The 19,245-nt window shown below is 37.7% G+C and overlaps 1 protein-coding gene across 1 annotated transcript in view; it reads left to right on the forward strand.

The window, feature by feature from the left end:
* AP3S1 (adaptor related protein complex 3 subunit sigma 1) overlaps window positions 1-13,366 on the forward strand; it is a 73,526-nt gene extending 60,160 nt beyond the window's left edge. The window contains exons 5-6 of the mRNA XM_047083579.1: window positions 3,699-3,806; window positions 12,646-13,366. Coding sequence (XP_046939535.1) covers window positions 3,699-3,806; window positions 12,646-12,774 — 237 coding nt within the window. The 3' untranslated portion in view covers window positions 12,775-13,366. The remainder of the gene's footprint in view (window positions 1-3,698; window positions 3,807-12,645) is intronic.
* Window positions 13,367-19,245: the final 5,879 nt, after the last annotated feature.

Below are 19,245 nucleotides of genomic sequence, written 5' to 3' on the forward strand. Positions count from 1 at the left end.
CCTGTTTCCGATTCTGTGTCTCCCTCTGTCTCTGCCCCTCCCCCGTTCATGCTCTGTCTCTCTCTGTCCCAAAAATAAATAAACGTTGAAAAAAAAAATTAAAAAAAAAAAAAAAGAAACAGACTCTTAACTCTAGAGAACAAACTGATGGTTACCAGAGGGGCGGGGGTGGGGGGATGGGTTAAATAGGGGACCGGGATTAAGGAGTGTATGTGTTGTGATGAGCACCTGGTGACGTCTGGAAGTGTTGAATCACTGTATTATACACCTGGAATTAATATTACACTAACTGGAATTTGAATACAATTTTTAAAAAAATGGTATAGATTTACCATTTTACAGTTTTGGTTTTTTGTCTTTTTACTGTTACCAACAAAGTTGCTTGATCATTCTTGCACATATATCTGTATCTTTTATTATTATCTTTTATTATTTTATTACTATCTTTTATTATTTTCTTAACTCACATCCTTAATTCCCTAGTGCCTCTTTAAGTCCATTCCTTATTCTCTTGCAGAACTGTGATTATAATGTATATTATATGATTGTATAAATTAGACTTACACACACATAACAAGTATATGCATAAAAAGTTTTCAAGAAGGGTGTACAGGTTTTCCCTTGCTATCCAAAAAGTAGAGTGTTCCTATAAACCACTTCATAAGCCAAAGTGGCTTAAAGCACTGAAGCAGTACCATTTCATAGAAGTTGAAAATTCTCTTTGGATTTCTTGCAGTTAACAAAAACAGATATGACCATAGGTCTTTTGTAAAAGTGAAAGGACTCAAAGGAAACTTTGCGGGAAGTGGGAGAAACCTGTATAAGATGCAATTAACTGTGACTATCTTTGGATAGAGGGACCTACAGAGGTTGAGGGTGGTGGAGACTGTTACTGTTCATACTTAAGTTTCGGTATAGCTTCAACTTTTAACAATTTCCTTATATTGTAATTTAAAAAAATTAAAATGAAATTAGAAATTCTGGTTTATGTCCATAAGAAGCTATGCGGTTGGATAGATAGGGTATATATAGTTAAATCCAAACAAAAAAGCAAAAATACATCATTAATGTGGTATTTGCTACTTTTAAAAACACTTAAATACCTATAAATATTCAGGAAAAGGGGATAAAAACCTATCGAACTCTTATTATAGGTGAACATCAAAGGATTTCAGTAGATGAGCTATGTTTCAAGCATATTGTCACCCTTTTATTTCCATTAAGTCTGTTTCAAGTAAAATTTAAAGACAAAATACTGGAATCTGTCATCCGTATGTGTTAAAGCTAAGCTAAAGCTTTTATCATCTTCTTTCTCTTACTAAGTCTGCCAGAAATTCCTCCCAATCAATTCTTGAAACGTGGAAGTTTTCGGTCACTGGACAGTTTCTAAGTGATTCCTCCATACCTTAGTTGAAAACCATAACCTTGAAAATACTGAACTGGCCTCCCAATTAATACTTCTCATTCCCATATGGTTAATCTCCTGGGACTTATACACATAGTACCTCCTTACCTAGAATACATTCTTTAGGCACTTACTATATTTCTAATAAGTGACATTGTGTTTAAGGATTTAGCTCACAGGCTCTTGTTTATTTATTTTCTCTGGATTTCTGAATTTGCTTTCATAGGAGTTATTTTTACTTTGAGGACAGATTTACATCCTAGACCTTATTAAATTATCATACATTCTTAGAATTTCTTGGGTATGACCCACATTTGCGGGCTTCTCATATTTTGATACCTTTAAACTTGGTAGACATTTCTATAATACCGAAATCGACAATTTCTACTAATCTGCTTGTGCTTCTGAGATGTTCTGGAAAGGCAGGAGTAAGTGTATGTAGGGGTGAGCCCCCCCAGAAAGCCTGAGCAAAGTCAGGTTGGTGGAGTTGCTACACTTTTATCAGCACTACAGTTTGTGCTTTCTCATGAGAATTTGTTTTAAAAAGAAGAGGGAGGGGCACCCGGGTGGCTCACTTGGTTAAAGGTATGACTCTTGATTTTGGCTCAGGTCACAATCTTACGGTTGGTGAGTTCGAGCCCCATGTCGGGCTCTGCACTGACAGCATGGAGCCACTTGGGATTCTCTCTCTGCCCTCTCTCTCCCTGCCCTTCCCCTGCTTGTGTTCTGTCTCTCAAAATAAACTTAAAAAAATAATAATAAAAAGAAGAGGGGAAATTCTACTGTTAAAACAGAAGTTTTAATGAATCTTTTGCTGGCCATGGCCTTTCTTTCTGAATACTTTTCCTCTGGATAGTACCTGTTAGCTATTGTGAGGACATTATATTTTATCACCTAATCACCTTCTTGGCCTTAATTGAATCTTCATAGAATATGGCTAAAAATTAATTTGGTGTATCAGTTTCATGTATTCTTGTTAACAGAAGAAAGCAAGGATTGGGACTTAGGTTTGAATTGTTTGTTTGCTACGTATTAGTTTACGTGTCTTGAGGAAGCTGGTTTATTCTCTCAACTGTAACAAAGGTTAATATGAGAATTAAATTAGATGTTGTTAAATGCAACACCAAAACATAGTTTTAATAAATGGTATCTAGTTGCAGAAGAGGTAGCAGTCAGAAGTAATGATAGTTAGCCCTAGTAGTTAAAACAGTTGTGACTTCTGGTTTTGTTTTGTTTGTAGGAAAAGTGATTTCTCTAATTCTTTCTTCAAGAATTGTACATCAGGTATCCATCTTTCCAAAATGGAAAATTAGTAAATAATGATAGGATTTAAAAATCATGAATACATTTGTATACAGTCTTATAAAAGAATGAGAAATAATATAGGGGCGTCTGGGTGACTGAGTTGGTTAAGCATCCGACTTCAGCTCAGGTCATGATCTCATGGTCTGTGGGTTCAAGCTCCGTGTTGAACTGCGTACTGACAGCTCAGAGGCTGGACCCTGCTCCAGATTCTGTATCTCCCGCTCTCTCTGCCCCTCCCCTGCTCTCTCTCTCTCTCTCTCTCTCTCAAAAATAAACTTAAAAAAAAAAAAAAGAATGGAGACTCTGAAATTAGACTGGTATAAATACTGACTCTACCACTTACTACTTGTATGCCCTTTCATACATGTGTAACTACTACCTTATCTGTAAAATAGAGATAAAAACAGTATAGACACCTCATAGGGTTATCGTAAGAATAATTCAGGCAGAGTATATAGCATAGGACCTAAAAGGTATTATAAAGTAATTTTATTTAAAAAAAAAACTTCTTTTGGTTAAATATATATTATTCAATTTTATTTCTTTTTTTAATTTTTTATTTAAAAAAAATTTTTTTAATGTTTATTTTTGAGACAGAGAGACACAGAGCATGAACAGGGGAGGGGCAGAGAGAGAGGGAGACAAAGAATCTGAAACGGGCTCCAGGCTCTGAGCTGTCAGCACAGAGCCCAACACGGGGCTCGAATTCGCGGACCGTGAGATCATGACCTGAGCCAAAGTCGGACGCTTAACCGACTGAGCCACCCAGGCGCCCCTTGTTTCTTTTTTTTTTAAATCAAATCAAGAGTTGGATGCTTAACCGACTGAGCCACCCAGGCACCCCCAAGTTATTATTTGTTGTTGTTGTTGTTGTTCACATTTCATACTTATAAAATAGCCACAGCAGTTTTGAAACAAAAAGTACTGGAGTCATGAAACATTTTTGTAGTGAGTTTTCCTTACGGCCATGTATTATTTTTTCCTTTAGGTTCACAATATTCTTGCAGAAATGGTGATGGGGGGGATGGTGTTGGAGACCAACATGAATGAGATCGTTACACAAATTGATGCCCAGAATAAACTGGAGAAGTCTGAGGTAAGAATGGAAAGTGCTCTAGGTAATGAAGGTAGAAAGCATGATCACGAATTATGCATGATGTGTAGCTTTCACCGTTTGTCCTTCAGTATCACCCTTTAAGGACAGCTGAGAGGCGGCTTCAGGTTATAAAAAATGGAATATAGATATCTTAGTATGTTCAATGTTCTGTGACTATTATCCACCTGATAGTGTTGTCTATTCTCTTTTAGTCACAGTTGTAACTGCCTTGGGTAATAAACAGTTCAGATTCTTGTTACTTGAAAATTAAAGAGATTAGATATTCAAATAATGAAATCAGAATTTGCCCTACAAAACCTAATTCAGTAATTATCAAGGAAATCCAAGAACTGATATTTTTAAAGACTTATAAATTTAGTGTCACAGAACTATTTCTGGGACAGGAGAGGAGAGGAAATGGGATTCTCATGAGGAATAGAGCATTTCATTTGTTATGGTTTCAGTTGGGGCTTAGCAAGCCTGAGTGAACACTGAAAAAAATTCATTGCCTTAATTGCTTAATTCTGGATCCTTCTCAGAGGTCACTTACAAGTTGGCTAAGGCACATATTTTGTACACTGATACATGCATTCATGGCTTTTACTGCATTCTAGATGAGAAAGATTTGGTTAGTCATACGTGCCTAACTTTGTTCTGTTAGATTAGGTGCATGAGAATCAACCAGCACTTTAGCATTGTATACAGTCCTGCTTGAGAATTTTAGTGATTCTTTCCTCAAGTACTGAATATCAATAACAGGTACTGTAGCTGAGCCACTCAAGTTCACACGATTTTGGTTGTTTCTTGTTATAATAGTGGAAGTTTAGAAAGATGAATAGTCTTGATATCTCATTCAACACTGTATTTGCTACCTTTGATATTTATAGTCATAACTCAGATTAGAAAAACAAATTGTATATTTATAATTATTAGTTCAAGTTCAGGTGTTTGGTTGATTTAAAGTAAATATTACTATAAAAGCAGCAAGGTATTAAAAATATGCTAGCATTAATTTACAACAGGTGAGTTCTAAAGAGTTTTTATCTTGTTGGTACTTTAAAGGATCAGTTTAACATAATAATGCTATGCTCATTGGAATAGAATGAAACATAGGATGATGGATAAATCCAGCATCTGAGAATTAGAAATAGTTGAAGCTTTGTTGAACATTTTCCAGTGTTTTCCAATAGCTCTGGATTTCTCTTTATCTCAATTTACCATCCCTATGATTGCCCAAAAGAGATACTTGTAATGGTGAAGAGCTTAAAATTATGATTCTTTTCAATGACTATGTATAGGCTGTGTGTTCTACAGCCATTTTTAAAATACTGGTTTTTGAAAAGGGAAAACAAACTAGATTAATACAGAAAGCTTTGTTTTAGGACAAGGTAAAGAGCCAGAATATTATTGACTATAGTTGGTTTGTCTTATTGTTTAGTATAGTAAGAGATTTACTATAACCTCTGAGCTGTAAAGTCTTAAGCGATAACTTGAAATTTATGTAATCTGTTAAAACTTGCTTTACAAAAATGTATGGATATAGATTTTAAATGCCAAGAGACAGTGACACAATCCATTAATAATCTGTCAGAAATGAATGGAAATGTGGTAATTGATGATTTCTGTGTGATTATCTGTAAAAATATATTGACCTTTTGTCTGGAATATTCACATTCCAGGTATTTCTTTAACTTCTTTTCATGGATGGTGACCTCCTTTTTTTTTTTTTCTTTTTTTGGCCTTGGTTTGCTATTTATAATACTGACAGAAGTCATGAAGGACCTATTATAATTGCATAATGGATATTTGTTTTCTGATTGTCCAGTACAACTTTGTTAATGAGGCAGTTTTTCTTATCTGTGAAAAGCAGTAAAATACAAAATTTACATTTTCAATGGAAATCATTATAAGAATACTGTAACTTACAAAAAAGTCTTTTCACAGAACCATTTCTATTTAAAATGGTTTTAAGTACTGGTGAAAAAAGTACTGATATTTTTCATCCACTGATCGTCTTTTAACTCGCACAATCTGCTGTTATCTGGTACAAATTAGGAGAAAAAGAAAATCTGGGAATAAACCACAACATTGTTTTTTATCAAGTATATCTCTAGATGTGATGTCTGCTAATGTTTTAAAGTAGGATTTTGAATTCAAGTGAGGCCATTTAGTCCTGATCATATTTTCAGAAAAATAATGTTGGCTTGGTGTAATTTTTCTGTAGTTTTCATACGTATGTTTTGAAGACTACCACCTTTATTCCAGACACATTGAAATGTTGGAAGTTTTCATATGGGTTCCATTTCCCTGTTTCTCTTAACTGGGCATTTATACTAAATATATGAATGATTATAGAATCATCCAGAATTATTTGAGGACACACTATAAGCTTTTTTTTATCTGATTCTTACTAACTTTTAGTTAAAATGCAAGCAAACACTTGCCAAGAAAGAATCAAATTCCAGAATATCATGGTTGATGAAAAGACCTGGGGGGTATCATTTTTAAGATTAATTTAAGTGATATTTAGAATATCATTTATCCTTTAGAAATCAGCCTAGGTATATTTAAGGTTAAACCTCTTGAGATGCAACATGGGTATATCTAGGTGCCTTTACCTTGTCAGAAATTGAAGAGTTTATTATTTTGGCTTAAAGGTAGTATATTTCCAGCGACAGTTGGAAGTGAACCACCTCAGTTCCCAGTGTAAGCGAAGATCAGCCAGATCTTTAAGGACCGTAGAAACAACCATATGCTCTGAATGTATTTTCATCTACCCTGATTTGACAGAAAAATGGTTTACTAACAATGGGGTCTGGGAAAAGGTTTAAGCTGGGAGGTTGATGGGTTTGGGAGAAGGTGTCAGAGGCACTCAGGAATCTGCCTGAGGAATACAGGACTCCCTGGGGGTGGGGGTAGAGGGGTGGAGTCGGGGAGACTTGTTAGCTTTTACATATTTCATGTTATTTTTAAGATGAATAAATGGGATAAATGGGTCTGAATATAGTCACTACTTTTTTAAAGTCAGTCTTCTTTTTTTTCCGAACATCCTGATCTTTCTAGCTCTTTCCATTCTTCTCTCTTACAGACCTTTATCTTTCAATCTCCCAGACAGGACAGGTAGACAAGGTATTGCTGACTTTGAGAAAAATGTACTTTAACAAAGGGAAAGCAAAATGATGTCAAAGGCAATTAATTATTTAGGCCAGACTCAAAAATTCTTTGTGTTAATGAACCCATGTAGTCCCTGTAGCCAATTTTCCATTCTAGTTTCTCCTTGTAGTTTCTTCATCTTTTATTGGACTTACTGTATTTTACTAGTATCTCATCGATGTCATGTTTGTTGTGTTTTGTCTGCCTGCATTGTGAAAGGAAAGTAAATTTTTTGTTCTTTTTTTTTAACATCGTCATTTAACTGACAAATTACATTTGTAGAAATGACAGTTTACTTTTATATAAAAATTTAGAGTTTATTTCGAGAATCATATGGTAGAATCAATCTTAATTTAACTCTCACAGCTAGTTTTTTCTCCATCTTTCAAATTAGAATTCTAACATAAAATTGCCTGCTGAATTTTGGAAGCTGTGCTTTGAAAACTAAAGGCTTCATGAACCTTTAAAGTTTTGCATACAAAGTGAGAAGCAGTGAAGGCTTAGAATAGTGACTTAAATAGTACTTTCTCGCTCCCCATAATGGTTTTCAGTTCCAAAGTCTTAACAGAATTGCTTTTATGTTTTTGACTAACAAGTACATATTAAAAATGGCCAACAAAAAGTATCAGATAACAAGTCTCCTAAAATTGCACTAAATGTTCTAAAAATTGGAATTAAATATTTTGACCAAAATAAAATGGCTTTCCAGCATAGCAACCTTCTGGCATCCCAAACATATTAGAATAAGACTCAGTAGACTCCTAGCTTCATAAAACTCTATATTCTCTGACATTTCGTGTGCATTTTTTCACACCCTAAATTAACTGTGTAAAGAATTTTTTAGAAATTTCAATCTAAATGATGATGAACAGCTTTTTCTGTACAAAAATCAAAATGCTTATAGGCCTCCATTAAAAAATTTCAAAGTGAAAATACTATATTGAGTCCCATAGAGGGAAAAAAAAATTTGAAATCACAAGATGCTACTGAGAATTTGGCATTGTTTTTCAGCCGTGAACTTATTACTTTCTGGATGGGTTTGAGAAGCTGCAGCATACAGGTGGCTTATCTTATCCCAAGATCGCGGGTTGTGTCATGAAGCTAGGAGTACGACGTTTGGTCCTTAGATCTGTATTACTTTATCCCTGGAATAGAAAATCCATAATGGTCTCATTTACTCCACTGATCCACGTCACTGCCAATTTCTACGTTCTAGTCTTTAATGTATGTCAGATTGTTATTTTCTAGCCAAGAACTGTTTGGGTCTGTTAACTTCCATCACGAGAACTAGTAATTAGATTTCTTCTCTTTTGAAATCAAGTTTCTATTTTCAAAGAGCAGAGAGTAAGAAAAGTGGCCCTGAGACACAGTGATGTTGGAAGGTCAGGTTGTGAGTTGGTCCCTGCTTCTTACCTTGACATGCAGTTATTCTATTCTTCTACAAAATTACAGTGAGGACCCCCTGAGGTCATTGGCACAGTCAGAACTAGTTCTGTTAAATCTGCGAATTGGGCACGAATCTGCTATATTTATTTCACACAGGCAAATCCTGTGCTTGAAATGAAAATATACCTGAAGATTATATAAAACGGATTATATGATTGGGAAGGTTTATAAATTTTTAAATATTCTAATTATGATAAAACTTTTTGATAAAATGTTCCAGTTCTTGCTCCCTAAAGGACTGTCATTAGCAGCATTTCTAACCTGTTTGTTTCTAATTGTAATATTAAAGCACTGCCTTTAAAGCAAAGAACAAGCCTGTTACAAGATCCCAGATTAAGTTATTCTACCTTACGATCAGAAAGTAAAATACTGACATTTCCTATTTTGCTCAAAACGTGCATTCAAGAACTGCCATTATTTTGTTAATGATTTTGAGTCTGAAACCATTTAATACTGTGTTTATTAATGTTGATGTTCTTTCACTTTGCTGTTAGGTCAAAATTATGAATGTGCATATAGCAGCTGCCAGCAGGAAGGGTGGGTAAAGGTTTCAGTAGGTACAAATTAATCCCCCTACCATCTTACTTGGCATTTCAAGCTGGGAAAAATATTTCAAGATGGTAGGATAGTATTTTATGTCTTAGATGAAATAAATATCTAGATTCTTTCCTTTTCCCTTCGAGAAAGTCAGTTGCTTTATTGCATGAGGAGAAGGGAGCCTTTGAAATATATTTTAGCAATGCTGCTTTTTCACTTTTGCTTGCACATATTTTGTTTATTTTTGGGTCTGGCAATTTAAAAACAAAATCAAAAACAAATCATATCCATCCATTACTATCTTTGTGATTCAAGTGCTTGAAATTTTCGAGAGTATGTCTGTATAAGTCTTCTATCTGTTTGGCCTCATTTTGGTATACTTGCAGACTTCATTTTGTTTTCTTTCTCTTAATTCTGTTAATTTATTTAATCCCATGGGAGAGAAAACATGACCATCCTTTTATATACTGTACTTCATTCTCTCATCCAATTCATACTCTTAACTGCTTTGGAGTCACATATTTATTTTTGTTAGTGGAGTCGCTGCAGTCGGCCTGCCATGGTGGTGCTCGAGTACAATAACATAGACAGAAACAAGTTATTTCTCCAGTAGGGTTTCATTCTTTTTATTTCTGCTTTGTGTCAGCTGCGTAATCTCAGATCTTTAAGAGAGCTATGTTGTGCTGTCAGAGTATCTTAATTTTACATTTTACATTGTACACACTACTAACAAGTCAGGTAAGCCTAATTTCTGTAAATTTTAGTGTCCAAAAAAAACCAAAAAAACTAGTACACATTATCTTGTTGCTTTGAATGTATGTTACCGAAGGAAAAATAATCTTAACTAAGATAAAATTTACTTTATACGTCTCTGTTGGCAAACTAATCTCCTGATGGCAAATTACCTCATTTATATTTTTTTCTTTAATAAAAATGTTTCAGACTTCACTGTCGTGGAAGTCTGAAAAAGAAATTTGTTTTACAGCACTTCTGGTATTGACCACCTGAATAGTCTTTTTTTTTTTTTTAAAGCCCTTCATTTTTATATAGAGATATTGAAAGCTCATTTAAGCATCTGTTTACTGATCAGCAGTCCTACTTACATTTTTCTTATATTTCATATTCTGCAGAATCTGATTTCTTAAAATGTTAGTTTAATTAAAACTTAATTGAAGTACACATTACAGATTTTTTTTTATTATTTCCTACCATTTAAATTCATGACGTACTACACAAAAGTGTTGAACATGCTTGAGAAATAATTTGATTCTCTTAATTCATTTGCGTGTTCTGAATAGTTACCATCCTTTGCATGTCTACGGCTTGCTGCTTATGTTTAGAGGAATTGTAGTTTGTTGTACTTAGAAACTTCTTTTGGTTTTACATAATAAGAACTTGGCACATATATGCTATTTAAATCAATTGCTATATTGACTTTATGTATTCTCATTAGCAGCTAACAGTCGACACCATCTTTGGTCACAAAGAAACGACTTAATCTAAAGAAATTTAACAGGATGCATTTTTATTCTCATTTTCTTTGCTCAGGTTCAGTCTAGAGCTGTTCATGGTACAGGGTGGTATGGAAAAGAAGGCTTTCTGACAATGACATTTAATACTGACAAAAATTATTTTCACTCTTTATAAAAGTTAAAACCATAGCATCCAGTAAAACACACACACATATCTACTTTCTCTCTCTGTCTCAGTAATAAAGTCCTCTAATAATTCCTGCCTTTTAAAATATTTGTATTCAAATATCTTATCAATACTTTTTCATAATCTACTCATTTGTACCCTGTATAGACACATCCAAGTAAAAATGGTGGCAAGTGGTTTTTAATTAGAAAGATACGAGCTCCAGGATGGCTGTAATTCTGTAAAATAATTTTTGTTCCTTGGCAGACAACAGATTTTGGGCGAAAGGAAGAGAGCCTATAAGATGGATCCTTCTTTGGTCCTAAACCATTCTAAATTTTGGTAGCTAGACGTTGAACTTGAGATAATCAGGTTAAAGACCCTTTTGCATTTATTCATATCTCCAACATCTTTTGGGGGTACACAAATTAACTGCATTGCTTCAGGTAGGTATAAATGTAGAGGTCAATGAAAAACAACTAACCTCTATTCACTTACAAAAATTGAATACTCCAGCCCTATTCATTTTTAATTGGATATGGAGTGTTTCATTTATATCACCCTATCACCCTTATCATTGCCTGTGTGGACCATAGCTATTATTAATATTATTTTACTGATTTTTCTATTATTTCCAATTCTGACTTGATAATCCATGGCTTTTATTTCATTGCTTAACAATGTTTGTATCCTTTATTCAGCAAATAGTTTACACTGGCCTATTTTGTATCAGTCAAGATTTTTCTCAGGTAACAGCTTTATTATTACTCTTATTTTAATTAACAAAAGAGGTAGGATTACATATGAGAAAAAGACCTAAAAGTTCAAAAAGGGACTTAAAACTAGTGTTTCTAATTACACAGACATTGTCTCATATGTGTAATTGAAGCAAAGTGGAAGATTTGTTTCTGTTACCTAATTGTCTGCTTTTGTGCAAGATGATGTGTGCCACTGAATTCAGACGTGTTTGTTGGCTTTCTTATGTCACCTGAATAAAAATGGATGAAATCTAAATATAAATTAAATCCCAAAAGTATGAAGACTCTTGTAGCTATTTGAGAAAGATGATACATTTGCATTTTTCTTTTAAATTTTAAGCATATTTTCTTTGAAAATTATTTCACAGATTATAAATTTCCCTATTAAGAATAAAGCCAAATATCGTACACTAATGCTACTAGAAGCTTTAAAATTCAGTTATTTATAGAAATACTGCCTTTTGTATTTATGCTATTCTGTCTCTAAATTTGTATATTGTAAACTGAACATATGTCATTGAATCTACTTTATATGACAGAGTATTTTTAATCATTATATTGTCTCTAATGCATCGAAGGGTTGGAAAGATCCTCTTTGTTGCAGTTTCATTTTCAGGCAGAACTGTTCTCTTTGGACTGAGGCTTTACTTGAAAAGCCTGATTTTTTTTTCAATGTTTTAGAACTTTCCTAGAAAAGTTTAGAAGAGCCTCCACAATTACAAGAATTTTTTTAAAAAAAATTTGTCGTTTTGAAATGTTTTAAGGAGTTGGCTCTAAGTAAAGAAACTAAGCAAGCATGATCTATTACTTTCAGTTTTTATTTCATAGCACAGTTTGATAATAAATGCTATTTCAAAAGCAAAAAGAAAACAAAAAACAATAACAACAACAACAAAAAACAAACCCAAATCCATCATGTTGTTGCAAGAGATGTTTAAAAAGGAACTAATGTAAAATATGCCTCATGCTTCTATTATAAGTCAGTAAGTCAGGATATAGGTGAAGATGTAGTTTTTGTCATCTGCATATTGTATGTGGTATCTAAGCACAGGTTAATTTATTTGTATGTAAATCTTTCCGTTGTTATCATTGCATGTATTCGCTGTACTTTTTAATGTGTCAACTGTTTTCTCTTTATAGATTATTAGAATTTCAAAGTAACCATCCCATACCAATTCCAACTACCATCTGGTCTCTAAGCTTGTTATATGAAAATCTTTTATCATTGTCCTCCATTTTTAGTGTTTTTTGATGAGCTACACCTGAGTTGTACATTTTCTTTTTCTTTTATTTGCTTCTGTATACAGGCTGGCTTAGCGGGAGCTCCAGCCCGTGCTGTATCAGCTGTAAAGAATATGAATCTTCCTGAGATCCCAAGAAATATTAACATTGGTGACATCAGTATAAAAGTGCCAAACCTGCCCTCTTTTAAATAAAAAAAAATTAAAAAGGCCACTCCCAGGTAAAATCCAGGGGGAAAAGTCATCTAAGTTTACCATGCAGTTGTTTACCAAAAATAGAGGAGGAGAGTCTTAACTTTTGCTCTTGGATTGAAGTCAAGGTACTGTAGAGAAGTTGTGTAAAACCCGTACGGAAGTTCAATGTTGCTTTTCCTGCTCAGTGATTTTGAAGAAATGGGGTAGTTCCAGTGTGATACTTCACTTTCTTTTCTAAACTGCATTCCCGTGCCCACCTAAGGCATGCCTCTATGTATTGGCTACTACAGTATTTCAAAAGGTGTGTGAGACATTTCTTTCAACTATGTACAATCCAAACTGTTGGTGTTTTGTATGGATCACAAGTGCAGCATTCCATAGTTCTTTCTGTTATTTGTCACACTTGTTATTTAAAGAACCAAGTATGTATTGCATGAAAACATTATGATCTTTTTCTCTTAGTTTAAATAAACTCCAAGGTAACTGGACTTCTAAAGCACCTTTCTGTTTGCCTGATATCTACTTTAGCAATAATTTTTTTACGACCCTCTGACTCAACAAAGTAAATAAAAGTATATTTTATCACTGTTAAGCAGCTGTTGATGTTGATTTATTTAATTGAATAAATATTCAAAAACTGGTGAAATCATTCTAAAACTCCATTATTTCAGAAGCCAAGTGTGTGAGGTCACACACTGTGTAGAGAACTGGGGTGGGAGATGACAGATTTTTTTCTAAAATCCGTACTGAGAAATTGCAACATCTTGTTTTATACAGATAGCTTCAAGTCTTTCATCCGGTCCCTTCTCCCTTCTTGCTCAGATGACAAAAAACAGTTGTGGCAAATACCTCGTTGCTTTTAAACACAAACCCCTGCGGGGCTCCACTTGACTGTTGCACCCCAAAGTCAAGCTATTTTCTTTTTTTTTTTTTTTAATGTTTATTCATTTTTTTTTTTAATTTTTTTTTCAACGTTTATTTATTTTTGGGACAGAGAGAGAAAGAGCATGAACGGGGGAGGGGCAGAGAGAGAGGGAGACACAGAATCGGAAACAGGCTCCAGGCCCCGAGCCATCAGCCCAGAGCCCGACGCGGGGCTCGAACTCACGGACTGCGAGATCGTGACCTGGCTGAAGTCGGACGCTTAACCGACTGCGCCACCCAGGCGCCCCAATGTTTATTCATTTTTGAGAGCGAGAGAGACATAGCACGAGCCGGGAGGGGCAGAGAGAGAGAGAGGGAGACACAGAATCCAAAGTAGCCTCCAGGCTCCCAGCTGTCAGCACAGAGCCCAGAGCCCGAGGCGGGGCTCGAACTCACAGACTGTGAGATCATGACCTGAGCCGAAGTCGGACGCTCAACCGACTGAGCCACCCAGGCGCCCTAAGCTCATTGTTTTCTTAAGTTTCATCACTCATGTTCTGATTTCTCACTTTTGGTCCACACTTTCTTATTTGCTCTTCTCTTCTGGACCGTGAATTGGGTTCCTCTTCCAGTTAGGCCGAAGTTTGTTTTTCTTGTTTTTTGTTTTCGTGATTTTTACAATTCTAGTCCTTCTCAGATGTTCTCTTCGACACATTTCCTTAGATTTGTGGCACATGTGAATTTTACCCCACGAGCTCTGGGATGTAAGAAAAGTCATTTTTTTTTTGACGGAACTGTCAAAATGAGAACCATCTGTAACGTTGCTGCAAATTGATCCCTAGAATATACTGTTAAGTGAGAAAAGCAAGATGGAAAAACATATTAGTCAACAGTTGGGCAAAACCAGCTGACACAAGGCTAATTTTATAATAAACAGTTGGATGTCTTGTGTAGCTTATTGATACTGTATTGAGTGTGAAAAACAACCGTCATATGGGTGTTTTTTTGCTTGTTTACCTTTGTGACTGCGTGGCTGACTGGAGCCGTCCAGCATCGGGAGAGAGTTTTGTGCCGCATATCCCTAGCCTGGGGAAAGGTAAATATTCAAAATGTGAAGTACAGTTTCTACTGCATGCATATTGCTTTTGCACCATCATGAAGTCAAACAGTTGTTAAGTTTGCACCATTGTAAGTTGGAGACTCTCTGTATAATGAGTTTAACATTTGAATCAGTAGGCTGAGTAAAGCAGATTTGGCCTTCCAAATGTGGGTGGGCCTTACCCAATCACTTGAAGGTCTGAGTAGAATAAAAGGGCTCATTCTCCTCCAAATAAGAGAGATTTCCTTCTACCTGACTGCTTTCAAATTGGAATCTCAGCTTTCTCCTGCCTTCAGACAAACTGAAACATCAGCTTATCCTGGGTCTCAAGTCTGCAAGCCTTCAGACCAGAATTACAGCATTGGCCCTCCTGGTTCTTGGGCATTCAGATTCAGACTGGAACTTCACCTTCGGCTCTCTTAGGTCTCCAGATTGCTGACTCACTCTGTAGATCTTGGGACTTGCCAGCCTTCATAATCACGTGGGCTAATCCTTTGTACTAAATCTCTTTACTTAAATAAAGTCATGGTGTTGGTGATATTTTTTAAATAACATAAGAGATTTATTATAAAACTCAGTTCAATTCTGAAGGCAGGAAAAAGCCAATGTCCCAGTTTGAAGACAGGCAGGAGGAATTTTCTCATACTTGGATGAGGGTCAGCCTTTTTATTTGATTCATGTCTTTGACTGATTGGGTGAGGCCCACCCTCATTAGGGAGAGCTGTCTGCTTCACTCAGTATAGTGTTTTTAATGTTAATTTCATGCAAAAACCCTCAGAAACATCCTCAATGTGTAAGCAAATGTCTGGGTACCCCTGTGGCCCAGCCAACCATCACAGTAGGCTACCAATTATCTAAGAAAAAGAGAATGAGTGTGTTTGTGTGTGCATGTGTTTATGTATTTTTTTTTTATCTTTTTTTTTTTGAGAGAGAGAGAGAGAGGCAGAGTGTGAGTCGGGGAGTGGCAGAGACAAAGGGAGACACAGTTGAAGCGGGCTCCAGGTTCTGAGGTGTCAGCATGGAGCTCAACGCGCTGGAACCCACAAGCTGTGAGATGGTGACCGGAGCCGAAATTAGACACTCAACCAAATGAGCCACCCACGCGCTCCTGTATTTATAGTTTAAAAAAAACTTTTTTTAACATTTGTTTATTATTGAGAGACAGAGACAGAGCATGAGCATGGGAGAGGCAGAGAGAGGGAGACACAGAATCTGAAGCAGGCTCCAGGCTCTGAGCTGTCAGCACAGAGCCCAACACAGGGCTCGAACTCACAAACCGCGAGATCATGACCTGAGCCGAAGTCGGACGTTTAACCAACTGAGCCACCCAGGTGCCCTGCTCCTGTATTTACATTTTTAAATGGAAGGATACACTCTATAGTTTTTTAAATCTGTCTGTAGTGAGAGGGAGGACACAGAGCAGAAGTTGGGGGCTAGAAGCTGGACTTCTCATGATGTTCTAGGGTACATTTTTGGGGGCGAAGTACTCATCCCTCCACTGCTGGCAGTGTTGGTGGCTGAGCACATTGAGCAGAGTTGCAGTTTGAGAACTGCCACCAGCCGAAGAGAGTTAACTCACTTAAGTAATGACTTCTCTCCAAAGACCTACATCAAGGTTATCAAAGTCCAGCCCCCTTGGCTAAGGCAGGACAACTTTGGAAGGCCATCCCAGCCCCAGGGCTACCCATGACATCAGCTGAGGCCTTTGTTTTGAGTGCCTTGCTTATTTAACTACGTTTCTCTGCCTCATCCTCCTTCCTACAGACGCTTACAGGCTTTGATCCCAGTGGCGTACCACAGTCTCAGAATGTCCATCTGAGACTTATTCAGGGCAGCCCATCTAAGGCAGCTGTATAGGCCAAGAATGGTCTCAGGAGGCAGATCCTAAAATAACGGTTTGGAGCTGGATCACCCACTGACAGGCTGGCAACGGAGGACCCTATTATTGGGGGCACATGGAACGTGGATCACCACCAGCATGCTGTAGCAAGGTAATCGTTGAAACTTCCACTGGAATGAGTGGATACTAGAAATGCTCTGGTAGGGACAATGTCTTAGGCATTTGAGAAGTTCAAGAGAAGTAGTAATTACAAAGAGTACGGAATTGGAGGGTGGCTGCTGGGGGCAGTCCGTGCGTTAGAGAAACCTGAGGGTGATTAATCACCAATTAGAGGCTTTGTATGAAAGCCACAGGGCCTTCTTGATAGCATTTATATAAAAAGAGTGGGAGGGTGGAAGATGCCAAGGATCAGGGCCAGGACGTGACCCTAGGGTTGGCAGAACTCAAGAGAAGATTGGATTCAAGCAGCATCGTGTCTGCTAAGCCAAGGTCAGGGAGATGATCGGAAAGAAGGAGGACCTGAAACCTGGGATGAGGACATCTGGGCTTAACACCCATGAAAATCTTGGATATGGGCCGGTGGAAGCAGCCCGCTTCTTCCGTTACGCCACCATTCACTGCCTTCCTGTTCCGTGCTGAAAAAGCATGTGTTAACTCCTGCCTCGCAGGATAACATGTACCCTCCTCGGGATTGCCTCCCCTGCTCTGACGCTAAGCCAGGAGGTAAGGAGAAGACACAACACAGGATCAAGTGCCGGCCTGCCAAAGTTGCTGCAGAACCTTGCCCAAATAAACTCGGAGGAGCCAGGAAGAGTATATACGAGCCAGGATCCTGAGGATTCTGGGTCAAGGGAGGAAGGAACATAAAGTTGGGTGAGAGAGTTTATTTATATGTAGGCACTTGCCAATGATAAAAGATTTAGCTCTGGCAGAGACCTGAGGAGACCATGCCAGTACATGGCTAGGGTAGTTCTTGGAAGCTTGGAGAAAGCCTTAGCCACCTAGCTGGGCCCAGCTAAGAATCACAGAACTTCCAAGGCAAACAAGGAGAAGAAGGGATCAGAAAGCTCAGAGAAGGGGCGCCTGGGTGGCTTGGTCACTTAAGCATCTGACTTGGGCTCAGGTCATGATCCCATGGTTCATGAGTTCGAGCGCCGTTTTGGATTCTGTGTTTCCCTCTCTCTCTGCCCCTCCCCTTCCTTGTGGTCTCTCTCTGTCTCAAATAAACATTAAAAAAAAAAAAAAAGCTCAGAGCAGTGTGTGTGTGTTAGACTGAAAATACTGTGTAATGTGAGACAGCACAGAGGTTCCTCCATTTACCAAAGCAGTAAGGAGTGTGCTGTATAAAGGGACACCATCCTCAGTCCCTAGAGTAAGAGCTATGGTAGAAAGGAAGAATTAAGTGGGCACTTTGCAATTGCCCCCATACTCTCAGCCAAGATAGTAAATAGTGATATCGCATCTTGGGTAGAAGCGAGGGATTAAGTGCCACACTTGAAGACCTAAATGATGCAAGAACGGTGGCCTCTGCATACCCACTTAATTGTCTAGTGTGTTCCCTGCAGGTGGGTCTTGGAGGATGACAGAGAACCCCTGCAAACTTGACCGAGTTGTAGGTCCAGCTGTAGCTGCTGCACCAGACACGGCATCTTTGTTAAGGGAGGTGAGCAAGGGATGTTAAGGGAGGTGAGCATGGATGGAGTGCGGCCACTGATCTGGTAAACGCCTTCTTTTTTGTCCCCTGTTCAGAGGGACAGAAAGTTGATGTTATGGCTACACAACACAGTGTGCTCTAAATATTTAACTCGCCTGCCCTCAATAATAATACAGTCCCGGGGCCCCTGGGTGGCTCAGTCAGTTGGGCATCCAAGTTTGGCTCAGGTCATGATCTCATGGTCCGTGAGTTCGAGCCCTGCGTCGGGCTCTGTGCTGACAGCTCGGAGCCTGGAGCCTGCTTCGGCTTCTGTGTCTCCCTCTCTCTGCCCCTGCCGCCTCTCAAAAGTAAATAAACATTAAAAATTTTAATAATAATAATAATACAGTCCCAAGGGGTCTGGACCATGTGACATAGGATCACATTGGTTCATGGATAACACTCGGTTACGTGAGTTGGATGAATGAGGAGTTGCAAGCATGGTGAAGGCCTTGTTAAGACACATGCCCTCCACGGTAGGAGATAAGCCTACCGTAACGTTTTTAGGGAGCCAGTGATCTAGGGTATTCCAGGGTGTCCCTTTCAAAGTAAAAAACAGTATTTCACAACTCCTACTCCATGGCAAGCACAGTGGTTGGTAGGCGTCTTCAGACTCTGGAGGTGGCATATTCCAGACTGGGAACACTGTTCCGGTTCATTTACACAAATAGCATCTCATCTAGTTTTGAGAGAGGCCCAGAACACAAGAGGGATCTGGGTCCAGGTTGCAATGCAAGTGATCTTGCCTCTTGGACCATGCTGCCTGACATACCCATTGATATTTGAGCTGTCAGCAATGGAAAAAGATGCCATGCAGTGTCTATGGCACGGCCCAGTTGGAGAGTTGACAACATAAACTTCCTGTGAGTCTGCAACCATCCCTTGCCACCTGCAATGTGAAATTATACATCATTGAAACCCAATTCCTTGGATGCCCCTGGGCTCTGGTTGAGACAAGCGTGTGATCTTGGAAAT

Source organism: Lynx rufus, unplaced genomic scaffold (genome assembly GCF_022079265.1).
Source record: "Lynx rufus isolate CCGP_SWC_20201006 ecotype Redwood Valley unplaced genomic scaffold, mLynRuf1.p SCAF_1, whole genome shotgun sequence".
Classification (NCBI taxonomy): Eukaryota; Metazoa; Chordata; class Mammalia; order Carnivora; family Felidae; genus Lynx; species Lynx rufus.